This window comes from Alexandromys fortis, unplaced genomic scaffold (genome assembly GCF_014885135.2).
Source record: "Alexandromys fortis isolate MF-2015 unplaced genomic scaffold, M_Fortis_MF-2015_v1.1 scaffold_37, whole genome shotgun sequence".
In the NCBI taxonomy this organism is placed as follows: domain Eukaryota; kingdom Metazoa; phylum Chordata; class Mammalia; order Rodentia; family Cricetidae; genus Alexandromys; species Alexandromys fortis.
The window spans coordinates 7,213,890-7,233,683 of record NW_026067914.1 but is presented as its reverse complement, the minus strand read 5'-3'; the positions used below and the strand labels follow the sequence as shown (position 1 = coordinate 7,233,683).

Here is a 19,794-nt window from a genome sequence, read left to right as displayed (position 1 = left end):
AAGGCTGAGAGGGGAAACTCTGTCTCAAGATGTAGCTGAAGGACCTAGAGTTACGCACAGAAAACCAGCAGGCTGCTTCCTGCTCTTCAGCCTCACATAGCAGGATGCTAAAAACTCCGCTAGCTGCCGATTCGCTACGGCTGTCAGTTATCCAAGTGACAGTGTTATTAAGAGATTAGGACCTCGGATTGTCTTAACCCAGATGAGCATCATTAAACTCCCTGAACGGCGTGGCATTCCTGATATACTATAAGGAACTCTGAGCAGCTCGCTGTTTTCCCATTAATGCTATGTCTTACGTTCTGGTTGATCTGGCAGGTTGGCAATTGGGAAATTCCTGTGCTCAGAGAGAAGCTTTCTGTGGGAGATGCTCTTGTCACTTTCCCCTCGGGGCTACGGCTAAATCTGTCCCATGGCTTCCTTTTCCCTCTTAGCCTGGAGTGGTGTGTGTCTCTCTTCTCTGCTGTATATGACGCATCGGTGGGGTTTCTAATTAGTAACAGGAGAGGAGAGAAATGGAATTACAGGGCAGGATAAGGAGAGGAATGGGCTGGGGTGTTTTGGTGGTGTTAATAAACAAACCAGGACCGTTGTTGAATTGTCTTTGCCAGGTCCTCCCCCCCCCCCCATAGGATCAGCCCCCTACCCATGCACCTCCTTGAGATTCCCAAGTGTCTCTCTCCCTCGTGACTTTCCCAATCCCTCTCTTTCACCGTGCTGAATAACCAGTGGGGCCCTAAGCATTGCTCCACTTTATGGATTTTTGAAGACAGAAGCCAGAGGCTGTTGAAAGTCCCTTGTGCCTGCTGTCTTTTATTAAAGTCTACACTCATAAAAAAAAGATTATTATGTGTGCTGTAGAGGAAGGAGACAGCAAGAGAGGTGCTGTTGAAAGCAGAAAGAGGGAGGTAAAGATGAAAGGGGAGACGTTATTGGATTCATTGGGAGAAAACACAGAAGAGACCCAGAAGGGTGCAAGGCGTGTGCAGGTTTCCCAGCAGCACCTGGGTGGTGGTGGTGGTGAACCTTGAGAGGAAGGTGGACTCCTAGGCCATGGTCTCTACCTCACTGGATCTGCTGTCTGAGTGTCAGGCTCCTTTTCGGTCACGGGAAACCAGACCATCACCAGCTCAGTGGAATCCACTGTAGAAGCCTGCCCAGTATGTTAGAGCTGTGTGCACTAAGGGCCATGGCCTACCCTGAGGAGACATTTCCGGTGACAGCAGAGCCTCCTGTCAGCCAGTGAGGAGGAAGCCCAGAGTGAGCCCCAATTTAAGTGAAAAGGAACAGTTTTTACAACCACAGGAATGGGCCAAGTCTCAAACCTGTAACAAAAGCAAACTCAACAGTTTATTGTTGTGATTGGTCCTCCTGCTTATGTAGTTTTCTCTGTGGAGTCCCAGGGTGGGGGATAAGCCTTGAAAAACTTGATCTTCAAGGTTCTGTAGCTCTGCTGGTGGGGTAGGGAAGTGTTGACATTCACTATGTTGCATCAGCCTCCGGTTTCCCAGAAGGATTCCTGCCTCGGTCTGATGGGGGGGCCATAGACCTGTGAAGGGCTTCAGGTAGGCTTAGCGTGTCTTGGCACAGTCGGCACTCAGCTTAGCAATAGCCCCGAGCTGATGACAGAGAGGATTAGGGAAGGAATGACTTGACTCTCCTAAAACCCAAGGGTCTTAGTTGCTTTATCGCCATAACCATCCAGATGAGGTGTCGTTGACGGCGATGTCAGATAGGCTGAGCCTAGGAGCGAGTGGATTACTAAGCGACCATCAAGAATGCTGGAGATTTTCACTCTTTTCCCGGGAGTCTGGATGCTAACGTTAAAGCAGTCCCACCCCAAACCATCTTCCTCCTTCCACCCCGTCTCAATTGTCCCTGCTCATGACTTTGCCTAGCTCCTAGAACATGACCCTTCTCCAGCCCAGAATGTCTTGACAAGGGGTTTTCTCCCCCTCTCCATTTCCTCAGGGATGGCAGGCTGTCCTTAGGAGACGAGCTACTGGTGATCAATGGTCACTTACTGGTCGGGCTCTCCCACGAGGAAGCTGTGGCCATTCTGCGCTCAGCCACTGGGATGGTCCAGCTGGTGGTGGCCAGCAAGGTAGGTAGCTTTTGTCGTTCTTAGTCATTTACGATGGTGGTGTGAAGTTGGGTGTGAGCTTTTCCCATGAGACACACTTGTGTGCGTGCTTACAGCTTACCTCGGGCTATGCAGTAGCCTTGATTCCCGGGATAAGCGCATGTGAAGGCCCTTGACTGAAGTAGGCTCTATTATTCAAGTTATAAAAGACGGCTGTTAGAAAAGCCATAACAGAACCAAGGAGAAGGTAAGGAGTAGAAGGTGCAGAAGCATGGGGAGTAGGGAAGGAGGAGACTGGATGTCACTATAATGAAATGCCTGAAATAAATAATTCAAAGACGACGAATGATTTGGGCTCATGGCTTTAGTCTAGGGTCAGCCGGATCCACTGCTGGGCCTATGACCAGGTATAAACATCCTGGCAGGAAAGTGTGGTGGGCAGAGGAAGGCTGTCTACCCCACAGCAGTCAGGAAGCAAAGACACTGAGACGTGAAGAGACCCTTCCAAGGTGTGTGCATGCACACACACACACACACACACACACACACACACACACACATATACACCAGTGACCCACTTAGTCCAACCAGCCCCATCCTTCAGTTTCAAACATCTCCTGGTACTCCAATTACAAATTCATCAGTGGGATGGCTTGCCCATTGATCAAGTGAGAACCCTAGCATCTGACACGGCCCTAAGCCCCACTCTGAGCATGGTGCCAAGGACCACACCTTCAGCAGAGCTGGGGCTGGGGTGGGGGATAGGGAATGGTGGACACTTCACATCCAAACCAGAGCAGAAAGGAACGCATCTTCTAAGGCTGGAATGACGGAAGCATCAGGGCTGTTCATGGGCAGCACAGGAGCCCTGGTTCAGTCACCCTTCCAGAGTTAGAGCTTGGAGGAAGCACTGGGCCTTATTTGTCCGGCCACGTCCATCTTTCCTTCTTCCCCACTGTATGGATAAGACGGTGGAATAGATCACCCATGGTGGCGGCCATCTTGCAGAGGTCATATTGCTGTCAGCCATGCCAAGCACATAGCCCTCTGTCTACCCCATTCTGCTGCCGCCTCTCCCTCCTGGGTTTCACTGTCTTCATGGGATCATGAAACCCCCTGGTTGGAGCTTCATTCACCTGTGTGTGCTAATGTTTTGGCTGTGTCATGGGCTCCCAGTGTCTGCATTCAGCCCTGGAGAAAGGCTGCTGATGCCACCAGTCTGCGGAAGGCAAGAGACATACTCTCATTTCTGCTGTGTCCTTTGGTCATCCAGTTGAGACCATTAACACAAGGCCATGTGACTCAGGAGTGAATACGGTGGAGCCACGCGGCTGTTTCTGCCGCTGATTGGCTGACGGGGAGACTCTGTGTGAGGTCACACACATCTTGGCTCTGCACAGATGCTGTTGCCAATACTTCTAATTCCTTTTCCAGCTTCCCCATTTTTACTTGGAGCTTGGAATCTGTAGGTTTCCATATATTTTTCCTTCTTAGATTACAAGATCTATTGCCAGTTTCAAGAGGGCAATTGGTTCTCCATGTCCCTAAATCTCTATCCATAAGCTCAACCAACCTCGCGTGGAGAGTAATTCCAACAATTGCATCCTTACTGAACAGACTCCCCCTCCCAGCATTGTTCCTTAAACAATACAGTAGCTATTTAAAGAGTATTTACATTGTCTTGACAACCTGAGAATGATTTAAAGTGTACCAAAAAAAATGTATACAGGTTTTATACAAATAATATACCATTTTGTCAGAGGGATTTGTGTACCCTTGGACCTGGTGTCTGCGGGAAGTCTCTCACGGGTAACAAAAGGCAAATATATAGATGAAACAAATAGCTTAGGGTTTCATTTTGAGCTGTCTGAAAAAAACTGCCTTCCATTCTACCCCAGACCTCCGACTAGAACTTTAGGTTTGTGAGGACACAGCCTTGAAGAAGGCTGTAAGCCCCAGAGACAGAGCTGACCCATTCTTCCCAGTAGGCCTTTCCTCCCTCCAGCCGTGCCATGAGCCTTGGGAACTTCCCTTGAGTCTTTGACACTCAGAGGGCTATTGGTGTCCCTTGGAAAGGAAAGAACAGCAGTCCTGAGGGTTTCCTGTCCCCTGCTGATCACTCCTCACTGGGGGAGGAGGTTCTTCAGGGGAAGCAGAAACACCTCCTCTCTTTGCCAAGCAGATCGGAAGTTTGAAAGCATCGCTGGGTCTTGTTCACACTCCTGTGTTCGCAGTAAACCTGTTTCATTGGCACAGCCAACATCTGGCCAGGGAGCAGCTCAAGTGTGGGTTTCTGTCCAAGACTGTGCCTTGTACCATCTGTCTTAGTTGAGGTTTCTAATGCTGTGAAGAGACACCATGACCACAGCAACTCTTATAAAGGAACAGCCTTTAATTGGGGTGGCTTACGTTTTCAGAGGTTCAGTCCATTATCATCATGGTGGGACATGGTGACATGCAGGCAAACGTGGTGCTGGCGAAGGAGCTGAGAGTCCTACATCTTGACCCAGGAAGTGGTCTGAGTGTCACACTGACAAAGCTTGCAAAAAGGGGACCTCAGAACCCATCCCCACAGGGACACACTTCCTTCAACAAAGCCACACCTAATAGTGCCACTCTCTATGAACTGGGGACCGATTCAAGCTACCACATCAGAGCCTCATTCCTGTGCTGCCTGCTTTCACCAGCTAAGTTTGAAAGGTGAAGGGGGCGGGGAGTGTCTTTCCTATGCTAAACAGTTATCCACAATGGAGAAAACGGGAGATAAAGATAAAAATGACCCGCTGCTGGCTGACTGGGAGTGTCCACACATCTTAGCTCTGCCCAGAGCTGTGCTGTTGTGATACCACGCTCTCTACCCTATCCTGTACCTTAAAAGAAGGAAGACAGCTCATATAATGGTTGCCAGATATTAAAATCATCTCGCTAGACTCTAAGCCAGTCCCTTGAGGCAGATGTGTGTTCTTTCTATTCAAAGGTTTTCATTTAATCCCTAGTAGCCATTTAACTTCCCCGAGGCCCCACGGCAGTAGACAAAAGCCCCGGTTTTCTGCCAAGTCCAGTGCATTGTGAAATGTCTGCTGCTTCTATACGCACAGCCACCCCAGAGGTAAAGACTATATAAAGAATACCAGCACGGTGTCCAAAGAAGATCGCGTGCTCCTCCCAGAGGCTTTGCCTCCCAGGGCATGTGCTGGGGTCCTTGGAGGAATGCAACCTTCAGAAACCCATTCTCAGTCCGTGGGCTCCTGGGCACCTGACCCGGACCTCAGAGGGAACTCCTATCAGTCAGTACCATGTGTCCTGTTTATACTCAGGCTGTCAGCTGTCCAGCCTGCTGCTGCTTCTTAACCTTGCCCCCCAGCTGTCTGGAAGGAAGGAGGAGCACCCTACTTCAGTCCCCCCCCCCACCCCGGCATCTAACCGTTCTTCCTCTTTATCCGGCCAGAATAGGACAGCCAGGGCTTTTGTTTTGTCTTCACACCTGGGGGATGAAGGATTGGGGAGTTTCCGACTTCTGACTATAAACAATAAAAAAAAATGTAAAATATTATTCTTTGAGAGCTAGGGCGCTTGTCACAAAACTTGAAGGTATGTCTGCCCTGCAAAGTCAGATTCGCTAATGTCCTGGTTAGTGTTTTGTCAACTTGATGTAAGTCAGGGTCCTCTGGGAAAAGGCAGATTCAGGTGGGGGGAGGGGATGCCTCTTAAGATTTGACCCATAAGCAAGTCTGTGCAGACATTTCCTGGTTGATGATTGATGTCCTGGGGCCCAGCACACTGTGGGGAGGTCACCGCTGAGCAGGTACCCTTGCGTTCTATAAAGTCAATTTGAGCATGCCCTGGAAGTGGCATTCTGCTACGGCCTCTGCTTCAGCCTCTAGGTCCTTGCCTGGAGTTCTAACTTCCCTTTGTGATAGACAGTGATGAGGACGTCTAAGCCAATAAACCCTTTCTTCCCCAATTTGTTTAGTCTTTTTTGGTGGTTTTTTTTTTTTTTTGTCTAAAAAAAAAAAGTTCTCTATACGTAGCCCTGGCTGCCCAAAACTCACTCTGTAGACCAAGCTGGCCTCACGCTCACAGAGATCTACCTGCCTCTGCCTCCCTGGCACTGGGATTAAAGGCGTGCGCCACCACACCAGGCTTTTAGTCTATTTTCTTTATTACAGCAATAGAAAGGCAAAACCAGGACAGCCAGGGTGATTTTGATACTTTTTATTTATTTACTCCTCTGCGTGTGCGTGTGTGTGTGTGTGTGTGTGTGTGAGAGAGAGAGAGAGAGAGAGAGAAAGAGAGAGAGAGAGAGAGAGAGAGACAGACAGACAGACAGACAGACAGACAGACACAGTGGAGGTCAAGGACAGCTTGTGGGAATTGGTTCTCTCCTTCTACCACATGAGCCCCCGGGACTTGAACACTGATGGTCAAGCTTCCACAAGTGCCCTTACTGAGCCATCTCACCAGCCCAGTTTTGATGTCATTCCTTTTGAGATTTATTGTATTATTATAAATTGTGCATATAACATGTATGCAGGTATCCAGAGGAGGCCAGAGGCATCACTTCCCCCCAGGAGCTGGAGTTACAGACAGTAATAAGCCACCTTTTGGGTGCTGGAACCAGACTTGGATCCCCTGAAAGAGCAGTGTGTCTTCTGAATTACTGAGCTCTCTCTCACCAGCCCGGTTTTGACATTCTTAGTGGCATCATGCAGCCAGAAAGTTCTCTTTCATGCTCTTTATTTCCACTCTTGGTTTTAATGGGCAATAAACCAGGAGCCCGTGCTTGTTAAATCTTACATAGAAAGCACAGAGATGATCATGCTCTGCCCATGCTGCCATTAGTACCGTCCACTAACTGTTGTGTGCGTCTAGCTAGAAACGTGTGTGCGTGTGCGTGTGCGCGCGCGCGCGCAATGTGTGCACCCATATTTTCTTTTCAAAGAGACAGAGCGCATCTTGGAGGGCCATCTCACCGGGGCTTACATGTCAGCTCCTCCCTGAGAAAAGCTGTGTGTTCAGGGAAAGTCATTGCATGTTTAAAACCCGGTTTCCCTCCTGTACAGCGAGAATCGGGAGCTGCTTCTGAGGATATCGCAAAGGAGGCTGGGAAGCCCTGAGCAGTGCAGCTCCTCAGGGAGCAGCCGAGAAGCGACTGCCTTCCTCTTCGTCATATAAGAGCACATGTAGTCTGTAGTCACACACGCGGCCGTGTTCCACATGCTTTTAATCGGTCTGTTCACTGGATAGCATCCTGTGAGAGCCATGGCATAGTCTGTCACGTGGCTGCTCTGTGATTTACTGGTTAGAACCTTCTTTTTTTAACTCTTTTCTTGTGGATGGTCCAACAGAGCAGACAACACGGAAGAGAAATGGACTCAAGTTTCGCCCAATAACTTCTTCCCTCAGAGACAGACAGTGCAGGGTTCACAATTACTGGTGTAAAATGATTGTGGATGTCCTTCACATTGCTCAGGGTTGGAAATGACATCGAGCTGGTGACAAGCATTGCTGACTTTAGACGCCAGATTATTAAAAATGTGTAATGTCTGTCACAACTTGTTAGCTGGTTTGGACTCCTGTTCTCCAGTCTGTAGAGAGGCAAGCAATTTGATGGTTCAAAGTCTGTGGTATGTTCTCCTTCCTGTAGAAGTGGCTAGGATAAAGAGATGAGGAGAGAATAGTGCCATCTTTCTGTGACCTGGCCTTGGTGTCTGGTAGCCTTGCTAGGAAGTGTGCCAGGCTCCTGGTTGCTCCTGGTTACCTCTGTGCAGGAGCAGAGGGCACGTCTTAGAGTCTAAACATAATGGAGACTGAGTCCATGTACTAGTATTGGTCTTGACAATTTGTTCAAGAGCTGTTGTCATGGAAAAAGCATCATCGTGTCTCAGGTTGGCATTCTGAGTCTGTAACAAGATGTCTTTACTGAGCATGTGCAAGTAAGATAGACAGTAGGTCTGGGAAAAGGATCTTGTTGGCAATAGAGGTTTGGGTTAGGCCTAAGTGCTCAGTGATAACATAGAAATGGTGCTTGGAAGCAGGAGGCATGCAGGGGAGAAAGACAAGTGGAATTAGATATATGTTGAGAGGCTGAAAAGAAGCAGCCAAAGATGCTGGAGAAGACAGGGCGGATTAGTGGTGTCTGTCAATCAAAGCCAGGGCTTCAACCATCAGGCCGCATCACCAGCCCTCAGCCCCTCCAGTCTTAGGGGAGGGGCTAACAGATTGCCTCCAGAGACGGCCCTGATGGTGCAAATCAATGCCCCCACTCTTCCGAGTAGGCCACCACCGTGAGTGGTCCGGGGACAGGGTGGTAGGCAATACCAGGAGGATTTGAGATGATCTGAGTGGAATATGAGACTAGAGGAAGGGAAGGAGGAGGCCTGGAGCACTAGGCGGAGACCGCGGACCTGCTCGTGAGAGGACTTCACTCGTCTAAAGAGCAGCAAGGGAGGCTCGTGGGAGCACTGGCCTTAGAAACCCAGAGTCTTTAGGAACAACAAAACCGTTGTGGCTTTCAATCACGTCACCACCCCTGACATGGATGGTGACACCACACATGTGTATCATAAATGCCACATGCTCTCTGGGTCCGAGCTTGTGGCTGGCCTCGTCTCGCTGACTTCCCTCCGCAGCTGGTACCTGGGGGATAATTCCTGAGCCTTTCGTGTGTCCTCTTAGGAGAGCTCAGCGGAGGATCTCCTGAGGCTAACGTCGAAGAGCCTGCCTGACCTGACTAGCTCAGTGGAGGATGTGTCCTCCTGGACTGACAACGAAGACCAGGAGGCAGACGGGGAAGATGAAGAGGGGACAGGCTCGGCTACTGTCCGGGGCACGGTAAGTGAGCCTCTGGCTGTTCCCAGCGCTAGGATGACGCTTTGCTGAAGACGTGGGTGACGGAATCGGAGAAGAACGCGGCGCCTTCCTTTTCTGTTTTTCTCAGAATGTTCTGGAAATGTCTGGAAGGGAGATGCCTTTCATTTAAGAAAATTGAAACCGGAAACCACAGGCTGTTGAGTTGTGTGTGTCTATCGGCCTCTAGAATGCTGTCTCATGCATACGGAAACACCCTTGCTACTTCTCGAGGGTGCTTAGAAACAACCGAAGGCTTAAATACAAACTTCCAGATTTCTTCTTGAAAGTGGCAGAAACCACGCAAATTAGTGTAGAATACATCTTTGAATTTTAAGTGCGCCAGGTCACCCACATAGCTTACAATGCTTCCCCTACACGCAGGAACTGCTCAGTTACAACATAGCACGCACAGGAAGGCATCCTGTGACAAGGAAGCAATGTGGATTCCTGATCTCTCTCTCTCAAATGTGAAGAGTGTGCCTTTAGTCTAAGTCCTTACTGCTCTTGAGACAGGCTTCTTTCTGCCAGTTAGACCCTGGGACGTCTCTCTCTGGGCCCTGAACTTAAGTAGCATGAGCACTGGGTAAGCGTTGGAAAATGAGCTCTGTTGATCGTGAGGCCTTCAGGAGGAAAACAAATGAAGAAAGCCTACAGTTTTTTTTGTCATCGTTACTAGGAAAATGCCATTACTTTTGAGGGGAGGAAAAAAAGTTGCTTATTCCTCAAAGAAGAACTTTCTCAGAAAGCAAGCAGGCAGCAAGCCTATCCTAAAGGACCAGGGTTGAGGGGGGCTGGTTAAATGATCCCGTGGCTGTTCCTTCCTCTACATTGTATGGTGTCATTCGGTGGCCTTCCTTGGCTTTCAGCAAGAGTGGAAAACGAACTAATTTCCACAGCCTCCGCATCCTCTGCCTGCCTGTCTGACCACTCTTTGTACCAGACTCATCATTAATTCTAAGCAACTGCGCTCTGCCCTCCCGTAGCCCCTCGTGGTGGCTCCCTGTGTTCCTGCCCCAGGACCTCTGCTGGTGCTCTTCTGTCCGTGGAAGTCTCCGTGTATAGCTGAGTCAGGCTCCTCTCCTAGACCTCGTAATCTGACTTCCTCAGAGGGACTGAGAGCATGTCTGCCGTCTGTATTGACTGCCGCCCCCGCGCCCTCCCCCTTCCCTCTACCCCCAGTCCCCGCATCCCCCTACCACCACCACCCCACCACCTCCCACCCCCCACCCCAGGCTTACACTGGCTGTGCATGCGCATCTGCATCTCTGTGAGCTGCTGGCCCCAGACTATGTTTGGCAAAGATCTGTTGTGATGTGTTTCTCCTGAGCAGTTGTCTGCTGCATGAGGAAAAGGAGCCTGACTGGCCGGGTGTCTCTGTAGACCCTGCATCTGGTTTTTGAGCTCTTAGAAGGGAAGCTGGGGCGTGGCTCTTGTTGGTAGAGTGCTTGCCTGTCACATGTGAAGCCCTGGATTGGATCACCAGCACCGCATTAACCAGGCATAGTGGTAAACACCTATAACCTCAGAACTTGGGTCAGAAATTCAGGGTCATTCTTGGCTGTATAGTGAGTCTGAGGCTAGCCTGGGCTACATGAGACTTTTTTCAAAAACAAAACAAAATAAGTTGCAATGCGGTACAAGGGGAAGTCCTAACACCACTGGCTGCTCCATGTCACAGCACCCCCAGGAGGCTGAGTTTTCCAAAACGCACCAGGGCACACATTCATAGAAATCCTGCCACTTGCTGCTCTGTGTAAGGAAAAAAAAAAAAAAGGAAAACGAGATCTACCTAGATTTATCCACCGTCAAGTTGTGTGTTTATCTACACAGCTGACCCCCCAGCACAGCAGTCTCAGAGAACCCTGAGGTCACAGCTGGTATCGTCGGCTGTGGGCCTGAGCAGCCCACACCTCATCTCTGATCAGTGCACCCACCCTTCAAGGCCAGACTTGGCCTGCCTGTGCCCCCCTTCTTGTCTTTTTCAGCTGTACACAGACATCAGTCTCCCCCAATTTCTTGTCTCCATAGTGTATGAGGAACGGCATGTGTGCCTGTCCAGCTGGCACCCTTCCCAGCCCTAGCCCAGCTCCCATGTTGAGACTTGTTTTAGCCACACTTCCTCCGCTAGAGAATACCCCCCACACTCTCCTCCCTGGCCCACAGGCCAGACAGGGGCCGCTGCTCAGCAGATACCTAGGGGCCTCTCAGCCAGATTCGCTAGGGTCCAGTGGACTCCCAGCCTAGGGACCAGGAGGCCTGGTAACTCAGCATATATTGCCTTCGGATACAGTCCCAACCTCAGTGTTCATAGTAGTTCAGTTGGTTGGGCGGGGGGGGTATCACAGTCATTTTGATTCCCAAAAATTTCCCAGATTGTATTTATTCCCTTGCAAAAATCTCCAAGTAATTATGAATTTTTATATTACATAGTACTATGCTAAATGACCCATTACTTATATTCAGTATATTGTTACATATTTTTGAGTTTATATATAACATTATAATATTCATAAAAGGACTTTTCTAAATGTATTATGATTTAAATCATTGCATGTAATTTATATGGAGTTTTCTGATTATCAAAATAGCCTTTCATTGTATGGCTGGTTTTGACCCAAAAACAAAAAAGAGGGCATAGCCATGCTGATCAAAGAGTGCGCCCTTTACATTCTACTCAAGTCTATATTGATTTTCATTGATGATACACAAACATGTTCATGAAGTGACTGTGGTCTCACATATCTAATAGTGGACACCCCTGTGTCACTAAAGGGTCTGCAAAAGCATAACAGGTGGCAAATATTCCAAAAACATGAGCACGTCATACCCAATTCATATTTCTCCTATGCATATTTAGTTTAGTTTTAAAGATAGGGTCTCACTCTGTAAACTCTCCCTGTAGACCTCCAGGCTGCCCTGAAACTCACAGGGATTCTCCTGCCTCCGCCTCTGAGTGCTGGGATTAAGGCATGCACCCCCATACCCAGCTCCATGTTTGGTTTTTAAGACAGTGAAGAAAGCTATATAGGACATATTTACCACTCTATCTCTGTATATTTTTTTATGATTCCTTTTTATAAGTAGATTGTATAGTAGGTATGCTAAATCACATGGTGTTATAAGGAGGCTGCTTGTTTGTTTCCTAGCCAAAATAATCACACAGAAATTATATTATTTCAATCACTGCTTGGCCCGTTACTTAAGCATGTTGCTAGCTAGCTCTTATATCTAGAATGAACCCATCTCCATTATTTTATATTTTACCATGAGGTTCATGGCCTACTGTCAAGGTTTGAGCATGTCTGTCTCTGGTGGCTCCATGGCTTCTCCTTGACTCTGCCTCCTTTCTCCCAGCATTCAGTTTAGTTTTCCCTGCCTACCTAAGTTCCGCCCTATCAACAGGCCAAGGCAGTTTCTTTATTAACCAGTGGCATTCACAACATACAGAGGGGAATCCCACAACAGAGTTCTCTAAGGAGGTTACACACATAGACACACCACATAATAATATATTAATAAAAATTACTAAGCTTTCATGGAGAGCAGAACTCTTGGGCTTCTGGGAGATGGAGCCAGCATTGCTCTGGTGTATATTGCAATTTGGGGAAAGAAAGCAGAACCAGGAAGACTTGGCCTTGAGGTGCTGAACCTCTGCCCTCCTTGTGAGTTATCTAAGCTCCATTGTTAAAGGCCAAAAGTCATCCAGGAATTCCACCCCATTGGGAGCCTCCCCAGTCACCTTTCTCTCTCTCGGTCTGCTGAGCCCAACTCACCTTGCACTGGTTACCTTGTTGTTTATTTTATCTACTTCTGACTCTGGGGAAGGAAAGAAATGCAACTTTTGTTTTCTTATTTTTAAGCCACAAGTGGAGATTCTGGGGTTTCCTCTGTTCAGCAAGGTACCTTGTAGTCAACACTTACTTAGTACTTATTTCTTGATTATCAAGCCGTCTGCTCTCAAGATATCTGTGATGGTTCGCAGTGGGGCCCCCACACCAGTAGCACGAGCATGCACTGGGAACCTTCTAGAAATACACATCCCAGGGGCCCATACTAGACTCGCATTCTGCCACTGAGCCACACCCAGCCTCCCAGGGATCTGTTTAAAATCCCATTGATTTAGACTTAGACTAAGGTTTCAGAACCTCCACCATGACACGATGACACACCCTTGTTTCCATGACTACTATTATGCTCTACCCAAGTATAAATAATTCCAGCTCACCTGGAAAAGGAGGTCCTCTAGAAGTGAGGTCCAGGCTTGAGCCCTCCCATAGAGTGACTCTTTCTGGAATCAAGAGAGAACGAAGAGAATCGTCATCATGTGACAGAACGTGACAGGGATGGGTGACTCAAGCGATGGAGAGTTTGTCTCCTTTTTTGTATTTTTTAATTAAAAAAATTTAATGGGAGTAACCTCTTTCATGTGCACAGTTGTCTCAGCTCAGCTGGGATGGTTCAGCCTTTCAGTCAGAAAACCTGGATCTGGCTTCCCTTTGGCATCATGGGAGTCCGTTCTGGGATGACAAGTTTGGGAGCTCTTAGAGATGGGGAGATCAGAGCTTGGGAAGAATAAAGGCCCTCACCTAAAATAAAGAGCGAAGAGCAAGGCTGAATCTTACAACCCTGTGAGTCAGGCTCAGGCATCTGATTCCTTTCGTTAGGGGAACAGCTGTAGAGATGAGACCCTGAAATTCTGTGTTCTCGATAGCTGTTTCTCTGCCAAGAAAAAAGTGGGTGTCTTGTATTCATTTGGGCTGGACATCTGGTGAGGTGTTTGCTCTAAGTGTCCCAGACGTGTCTGGACATTGGAAACTTACTGGAGCATCTAAAAGTATCATTCCTGATTGACTTAGGTTGCCCTAGCTGAGAAACTGTTTCGTCTTTGGGACCTGAGTTAGAGTTGTGGTTTGTTTGTTTGTGGTAAATCTGGAGTCTCACAAGCATGATGAGAGTACCATGTGGATGAGACTGAGCTTAAGAACGTCACAATGGGAGGCATGTTATCGTACTAGAAATCAGATCTTCACAAAGTCTGGGAATGAAAAAGGCCCACTCCAGGCTCCCTGGGTTCCGTAAGAGATTGTTCTCTCCCTACAGCCTCAAGGTCATGTTAAGACCAGGTTCTCCTATGGACAGCAGCAGGAAGTGGTGTTCTGGTCCCAGAATCCCCCTGAACACATGGCCTCTGCAGTCAATGCTTAGCAACTCTCTTTAATCTTCCTGGGCAACAACTTCCTACTTCTATTGCTTTGGGACTCTCCTCTTCCAGGAAGTCTTCCAAGACATAACACCTGCCTGGGGCCCTGGCATGCTGTGTGTCTGTGTTATTCTTCATGAACCATAACATGGATTATCATGACACACTTACTCATGCATGGGACAGTTTTCTTAATGTCGTTGTCCCTCTTTAGTGGCAGACCCAGGAAGGAACTGCACCAGGTTTGTCATTTGTCCATGTACATTCTGACTTTAGACCTTCTGTGTGTAGAGAGGACCTAGATGGGTAGAGATATGGCAGGACAGGTGGCCAGTTCCACATGGTAGCTGGAGTTTCCTTAATACCCTCTAGAGACCTCTAACCAAAAGGACTGGTCAAGTTAGGACTTGATGCTTAACATACTAACAGTAGCGACATAGGATTGAGCAGCCCAACAGAAATGGGTGCAATCCAAGTGAAGTATGGATGAAGAGACTAGCCAAAGGTCACAGGGCCCAAGCCCCCAGCTGCAGAGGGCACACAGGCTCTGGGAAAGAGAACGGGAACATGGCACACCTCTCAGGTTTTAGGTTAGAAATCCTTGATATGAGAGAGAGGCCACTGCGCACCCACAGATATCAAGCTTACCTCCATCCCACCCTCACTCACCTCTTCTCACCTCCACCTCCCCCCAGCTAAGTCAGCCAATCGGGAACACACAAGAGCCAGGGAGAAAAGTTAGCAATTGTTCACACACTCCACAGACGTGCAGGGACCAGTAGAGCACCACTAGCTGGGAGGGGGGGTGTGGCTTGCGAGAGGGGTGTGGCTTGCGGGAGGGAGGGTGGGTTTAAAAGGTCTGAGAGTTCCAGGGCCCAGGAGTCTGGGCTTCCTGAAGCTCCCATGTGACTACCGCTCAGCAGAATTGTAGAAAGCAGAGGGAACAGGGATCTACTGATCACCCAGTAGAGTGGCAGGAGCCTCCCTCCCTACCACACCCTCACCCCCACCCCTCCCTGTGCAGGACACAGCCTCGAGGAGAGATTTTAGACCCCTCTCCTTCTTGCAGTGTAGGAGTCGGGGCATAGAAGTGTGCTGTGCATGCCTGAAACTCGGAAGCCCGAAGTCCTTCGGGACACACACTTACACATCGTGTTCTTGCTGCCTTTGCATATACCTGTTCCTCAGATAGACTGGCAGTGTGCTTTGTGGGAACTGTTGAGCCAGCTCCAACATGGGCAGATGGCACACCTACCCGGATTGCATGTTTTTCTCTCAGTGTCCTTAGCTATGAACTATACCACCTTTCCTCTCCATCCTGGACTATCCTAGGCAGGCCTCTGCTTAGTTCACGCTTTAGCTTTAAGCAGCTCTTTCTCTGGGACAGGGCAAAGATAAAAGGCTGGGTGGAACTCAATGCACTGTGCAGAACTGCCAAAGCCAGAGAAGTGAAAGAAGGCTGCCATTAACACTAGCCTAAGAAAATAAGATTTAAATTTGGGGGTGGTTTTGGTTTGGGTTGGTTTCATACTTAAGGAGATGAAGCGATTAGCGGAGGAGAAACAGAGATAAGAATAATTATTTGCCCAGGATGAATTGCTCAGAAAGCTGCTGATGTTTGGATTAGGCTTATTCTTGTAGCAACATTTGCAGGGGCTTGCTGCAACTCGCTACCTGGCTCCGTGCCTCCTTCCCGTCCATGCAGTTTGCAGTTCTCAGGGAAGTAAACAGCCAGTGCTATTTGTATAGAAAAAAATGAATGCTGTACCCTATATATTGGGGGCTTATAATGCAGGGGTCTCCAAAGGGAAGTGGATGCACCTGAAGTGAGGCCCCCTCTTTCTGGGGTGCATGGGGAAAATGTTAGAATGTTTAGATATGTGGACTGCATTTCACTTAGTATATTTTTGTTTTTGTGGGGTTTTTTTTTTTTTTTGAGTTTTGTTTTGTTTTGATGTTTTTTTCTTTTGAGACAGGCTTTAAAACATAGCCCTGCCTGACCTGGAACTTGCTGTATAGATCAGGTTAGACTTGAATTCATTCCTACACTGCTTTCCAAGTCCTGGGATTAAGGGCATGCACCACTATACCCAGCCCTCATTTTATTTTTTGAAAATTTTTATTACATTCTATTTGGTGTGTGTATGTGTGTGTGTATACACATTTTTGGGGAAAATACTGTTAAAGAAAATTCCATCTGTATGTAGTCAGCTTTAGGACTTGAGTCCTTCAGATTTCAGTGAAGACAATATAACAGGCCACTAGAACGTGTAATATAGATATCTCATATAATAATCTATAATGTAACATAATGGGCCACTAGAGCATTAATAAAGTATCCTTGCCCTTCTGTTAATTTCTTTGTGAAAATTATATTGTAAAAGTCATGATTTTTATCACTTTAGATAAATGGCTTTCTGCCTTTGCATGGTCTAATACATTGTTAAAGACACCTTTCATGTTCATCCTTTATTACACACCTTTGCAGCATCAGCACCACTCCCTACTCTCTGAGTTTGGATCTGCTGAATTTAAGCCCTCTGGAAACTTAAGTCTTTGGTCCATACATAGCTGAGTAAAGGGGATGCAGGGAGTAAAAGGAAGAGGGCAGCTCTGAAATAGGAAATGTAGATGAAAGAAAAAAATAGCAAGCAGCATTTGAGCTTTAAGAACTCCTTGGAATGTATTTGTTTTTTCAAACTGCTCGTGGATGTAATGCTGGCATAGTCTAACCTCACCCAGGCAGGTGGTCCCTTCCCAGCCTGCGATGGTTTTTAAGAAAATGGGCAATCTTGGGCCAGCAAGATGGCTCCGTGAGTAAAGGCCCTTGCTGCCAAGCCTGAGGGCTGGCGTTCAGTCCTGGCACCCCCACGGTGGACAGGAGAAGGACTTTGTGTCAGCTGTCCTCCAATCCGCACACATGTGCTGTGACCCAAGCATGACACACACAGGCTTACAAAATAAGTACATGTAAGAAAAATATTCCTGAAGTGGCAACATCGCCTTTGATGGTTCTTGGATGTGTTTGATATATGAGATATAGATGCTGGAAACACATCTCCCCAAAAGCTTCTCTGTGCATCAGAAGGCAGAATTTCTTGACTTTTTCCCATTCTAGCTGCATCTTATGCAACATGGTAGCACAGAGCCTGGGGAATCCAAACAAAGCAAAATAGAAAAGGTCAGAAGTTCTGCTGTGGAATTTAGGACAGAGATTTCTCAAAGGAACAAAGATGCTCAGGACCAATAGAATTCCCCCACCCTACGCCCTGGTGGACTGTGTGCCTAGTCTTTTGTCTGCTGCTTGTTGGCTTGTTTTTATTGCCTTACTGTTTTACATAAGTGGTGGTTTAACTCCCTAGGTGACTTTTGCAGAGAAAGACCATGGTCTTGTTCCTTACTTTACTAAGTATTCCTCCTCCCGTGTCTTTCTACATTCCTCATTCTTTGGAGATTTTTTTTTTGTCACTCTTGCCTCCATTACCTGTTTTCTGGTTGCTGATTTTGAGTGTTTCTTGGCTGTTAGCAGTCTGAGTCAGAAAGTCAGCTGATCCACGACTTGTCAGTAAAGCGCGCTCTCTCTCTTTCTCTCTGTGATATTTGAAATTATTTCCCCTTGAAATATATGTCTACTTAATAAATATTTGCCTCCCTGGGCCAACATCTCTAATTCTTCATAACATTCCTCCTACCCTGACTGTGCCCAGCCACAGAAGTTTACCACGTGGCGTCGCAGGTGCCCACAGCCAAGCCATCGTATGAGTCACCCTGCTCTGCAGCCAGCTCTACATCTCCATCCACACAGTGAGCGTTTTCTGGTGTGCTTCTCTCCTCTTAAGGCATTTTTTATATTCTAGCATGAATTACTGTTATTTATGTACATTTTGTTTCCCCACTTCTGCACAATAAATACCTAGGAATGCTATATTGACCTCAGGGATATGACAACTTCTTCTTCCTTCTTCCTTCTTCTTCTTCTTTCTTCTTCTTCTCTTTCTCCTTCTCTTCCTCCTCCTCCTTCTTCCTTCTTTGCCTTCCTCCTCCCCATCTCCCTCCTCCTCCTTCAAGACAGTCTCTCTATGGAGCTCTGACTGTCCTGGAACTCACTCTGTAGACCAGGCTGCCTCAGACTCAGAGATCCACCTGCCTCTGCCTCCTGAGTGCTGGGATTAAAGGCGTGCACCGCTACACCCAGCATGACAGCTATAACTTTTTCAAGGTGGATGGAATAGTATTTGATTATTTAATGGGATTCCCACAAAACCACTCATAGAAATGGGTGGCATTCTAGTGTAAAAACGTAACCCACACTGTTCAAAGACCAACAAGAAGTTGACGGAGCCATATACTCAGGCTGGGCCTTTAGTCCAGTCTAAGAACAGGACTTCTTTTGTGACAGTTGTTCTCATAGGTGGCTTTGCAGTTGAGTGGCAGGTGTGTTTTCCTGTAGCGGAATCCTTGGGCAGTGAGAGAGAGGGAAGGTTTGGAGGCAGACAGATGTGGAGGCCTTTGCCGGCCTCGCTGAGAAGGAACAAGAGCCGATGCAGAAGAAGGGGCAAAGAAACGGGAAAAGAAACTGGCAAGGGGTAGAGGTGGCCCATGAAGCAGAGCCAGCCTGTGGTGTGAGTGGCTGGGTGCTTGCAGCAGTGGCCCCTAGTGGTGGGGCAAGTGGTCCCTTTCAACTCGCAAAGGCTTTGCTAGTTCATGTGAGTCTCTTATTGGTGCCACTTTAAAATGGGATTTTAGATAAAAAGTGAGCAGTGTAGGTGAGTCTTATGACCTTCTCGGCCATCTCCACACGTCAGCTCCTTCCTCTGCATGCTGAGGCAGGTTTCCTGCAAATGGCCACCTTTCCTCCCAGCTTTAGGGGGAGAGATGGGGGAGGAGAGGGGAGGGAAGTGTGACTGTGTAGATGTAGAGTCAGCAGCTAGGAAGGCCAGGGGCCTGAAGTTTCCAGCTTTGTTTGACCACAAGTCTCTTCCCCAGCTTTGCCTTTGTATTGTCAAAGCAGCCACGGGCAATAAGTCCAAGGGATGCGCCAGTGCTCCCGGAACTGAGGAATCCAGTGTTGAGCGGTGTAGACCTCCGGCAGGAGTTTGTGGAACCCTGCTGTGGGTAATAGGTGGTAGGCCAGGTCCCAGTTTCCTTCCTTACCGGCTCCACACAGCATGTCTACAATTTCTTGTCTTAAAGACATGCCCTTAGGACAACGGGTCAAGTCCTGTAAACTCTGGGACTCCCAGAAACAAAGAATTCAGAGTACAATTCCCCATGGGTCAGTAAGGCCCTAAGGGTATTATGCAGGGAACCTAACAGTAAGCCAGAGTTGGACCACAATGAAGCCCTTCTCTCTGCCTAAACTCTCCTGGATTGCGTGCCCAGTCAGAATAGGCTTTGTATAGTATCACAACAGTCCACAGGAGACTGTGAGGTGTGTATGGGAGTGTGTTCAGGTGGGGTGTGTATAGAGGAGTGTGATCCTGTAAAGATCCGCTAGAGACCTTGCATAGCTCATTTTTGCAACTTTTCTACCCGGCCTCCTGCTTGTCTCGCTCACATGTCATTTCCTAATATATTCATTTTTTTTATTTATTTACTTACTTTTGCAGGGTTGTGGTTTGAATCCAGAGCCCATGTTCTGCCTAGCCTATGCCTTTTA

The 19,794-nt window shown here is 47.9% G+C and overlaps 1 protein-coding gene across 4 annotated transcripts in view; it reads left to right on the top strand.

Moving 5' to 3' along the window:
* Pdzd2 (PDZ domain containing 2) overlaps nt 1-19,794 on the top strand; it is a 336,232-nt gene that overhangs the window by 255,477 nt on the left and 60,961 nt on the right. For all 4 annotated transcript variants that reach the window (XM_050139075.1, XM_050139076.1, XM_050139077.1 and 1 more), the window contains 2 exons: nt 1,972-2,104; nt 8,762-8,917. In XM_050139075.1, coding sequence (XP_049995032.1) covers nt 1,972-2,104; nt 8,762-8,917 — 289 coding nt within the window. The remainder of the gene's footprint in view (nt 1-1,971; nt 2,105-8,761; nt 8,918-19,794) is intronic.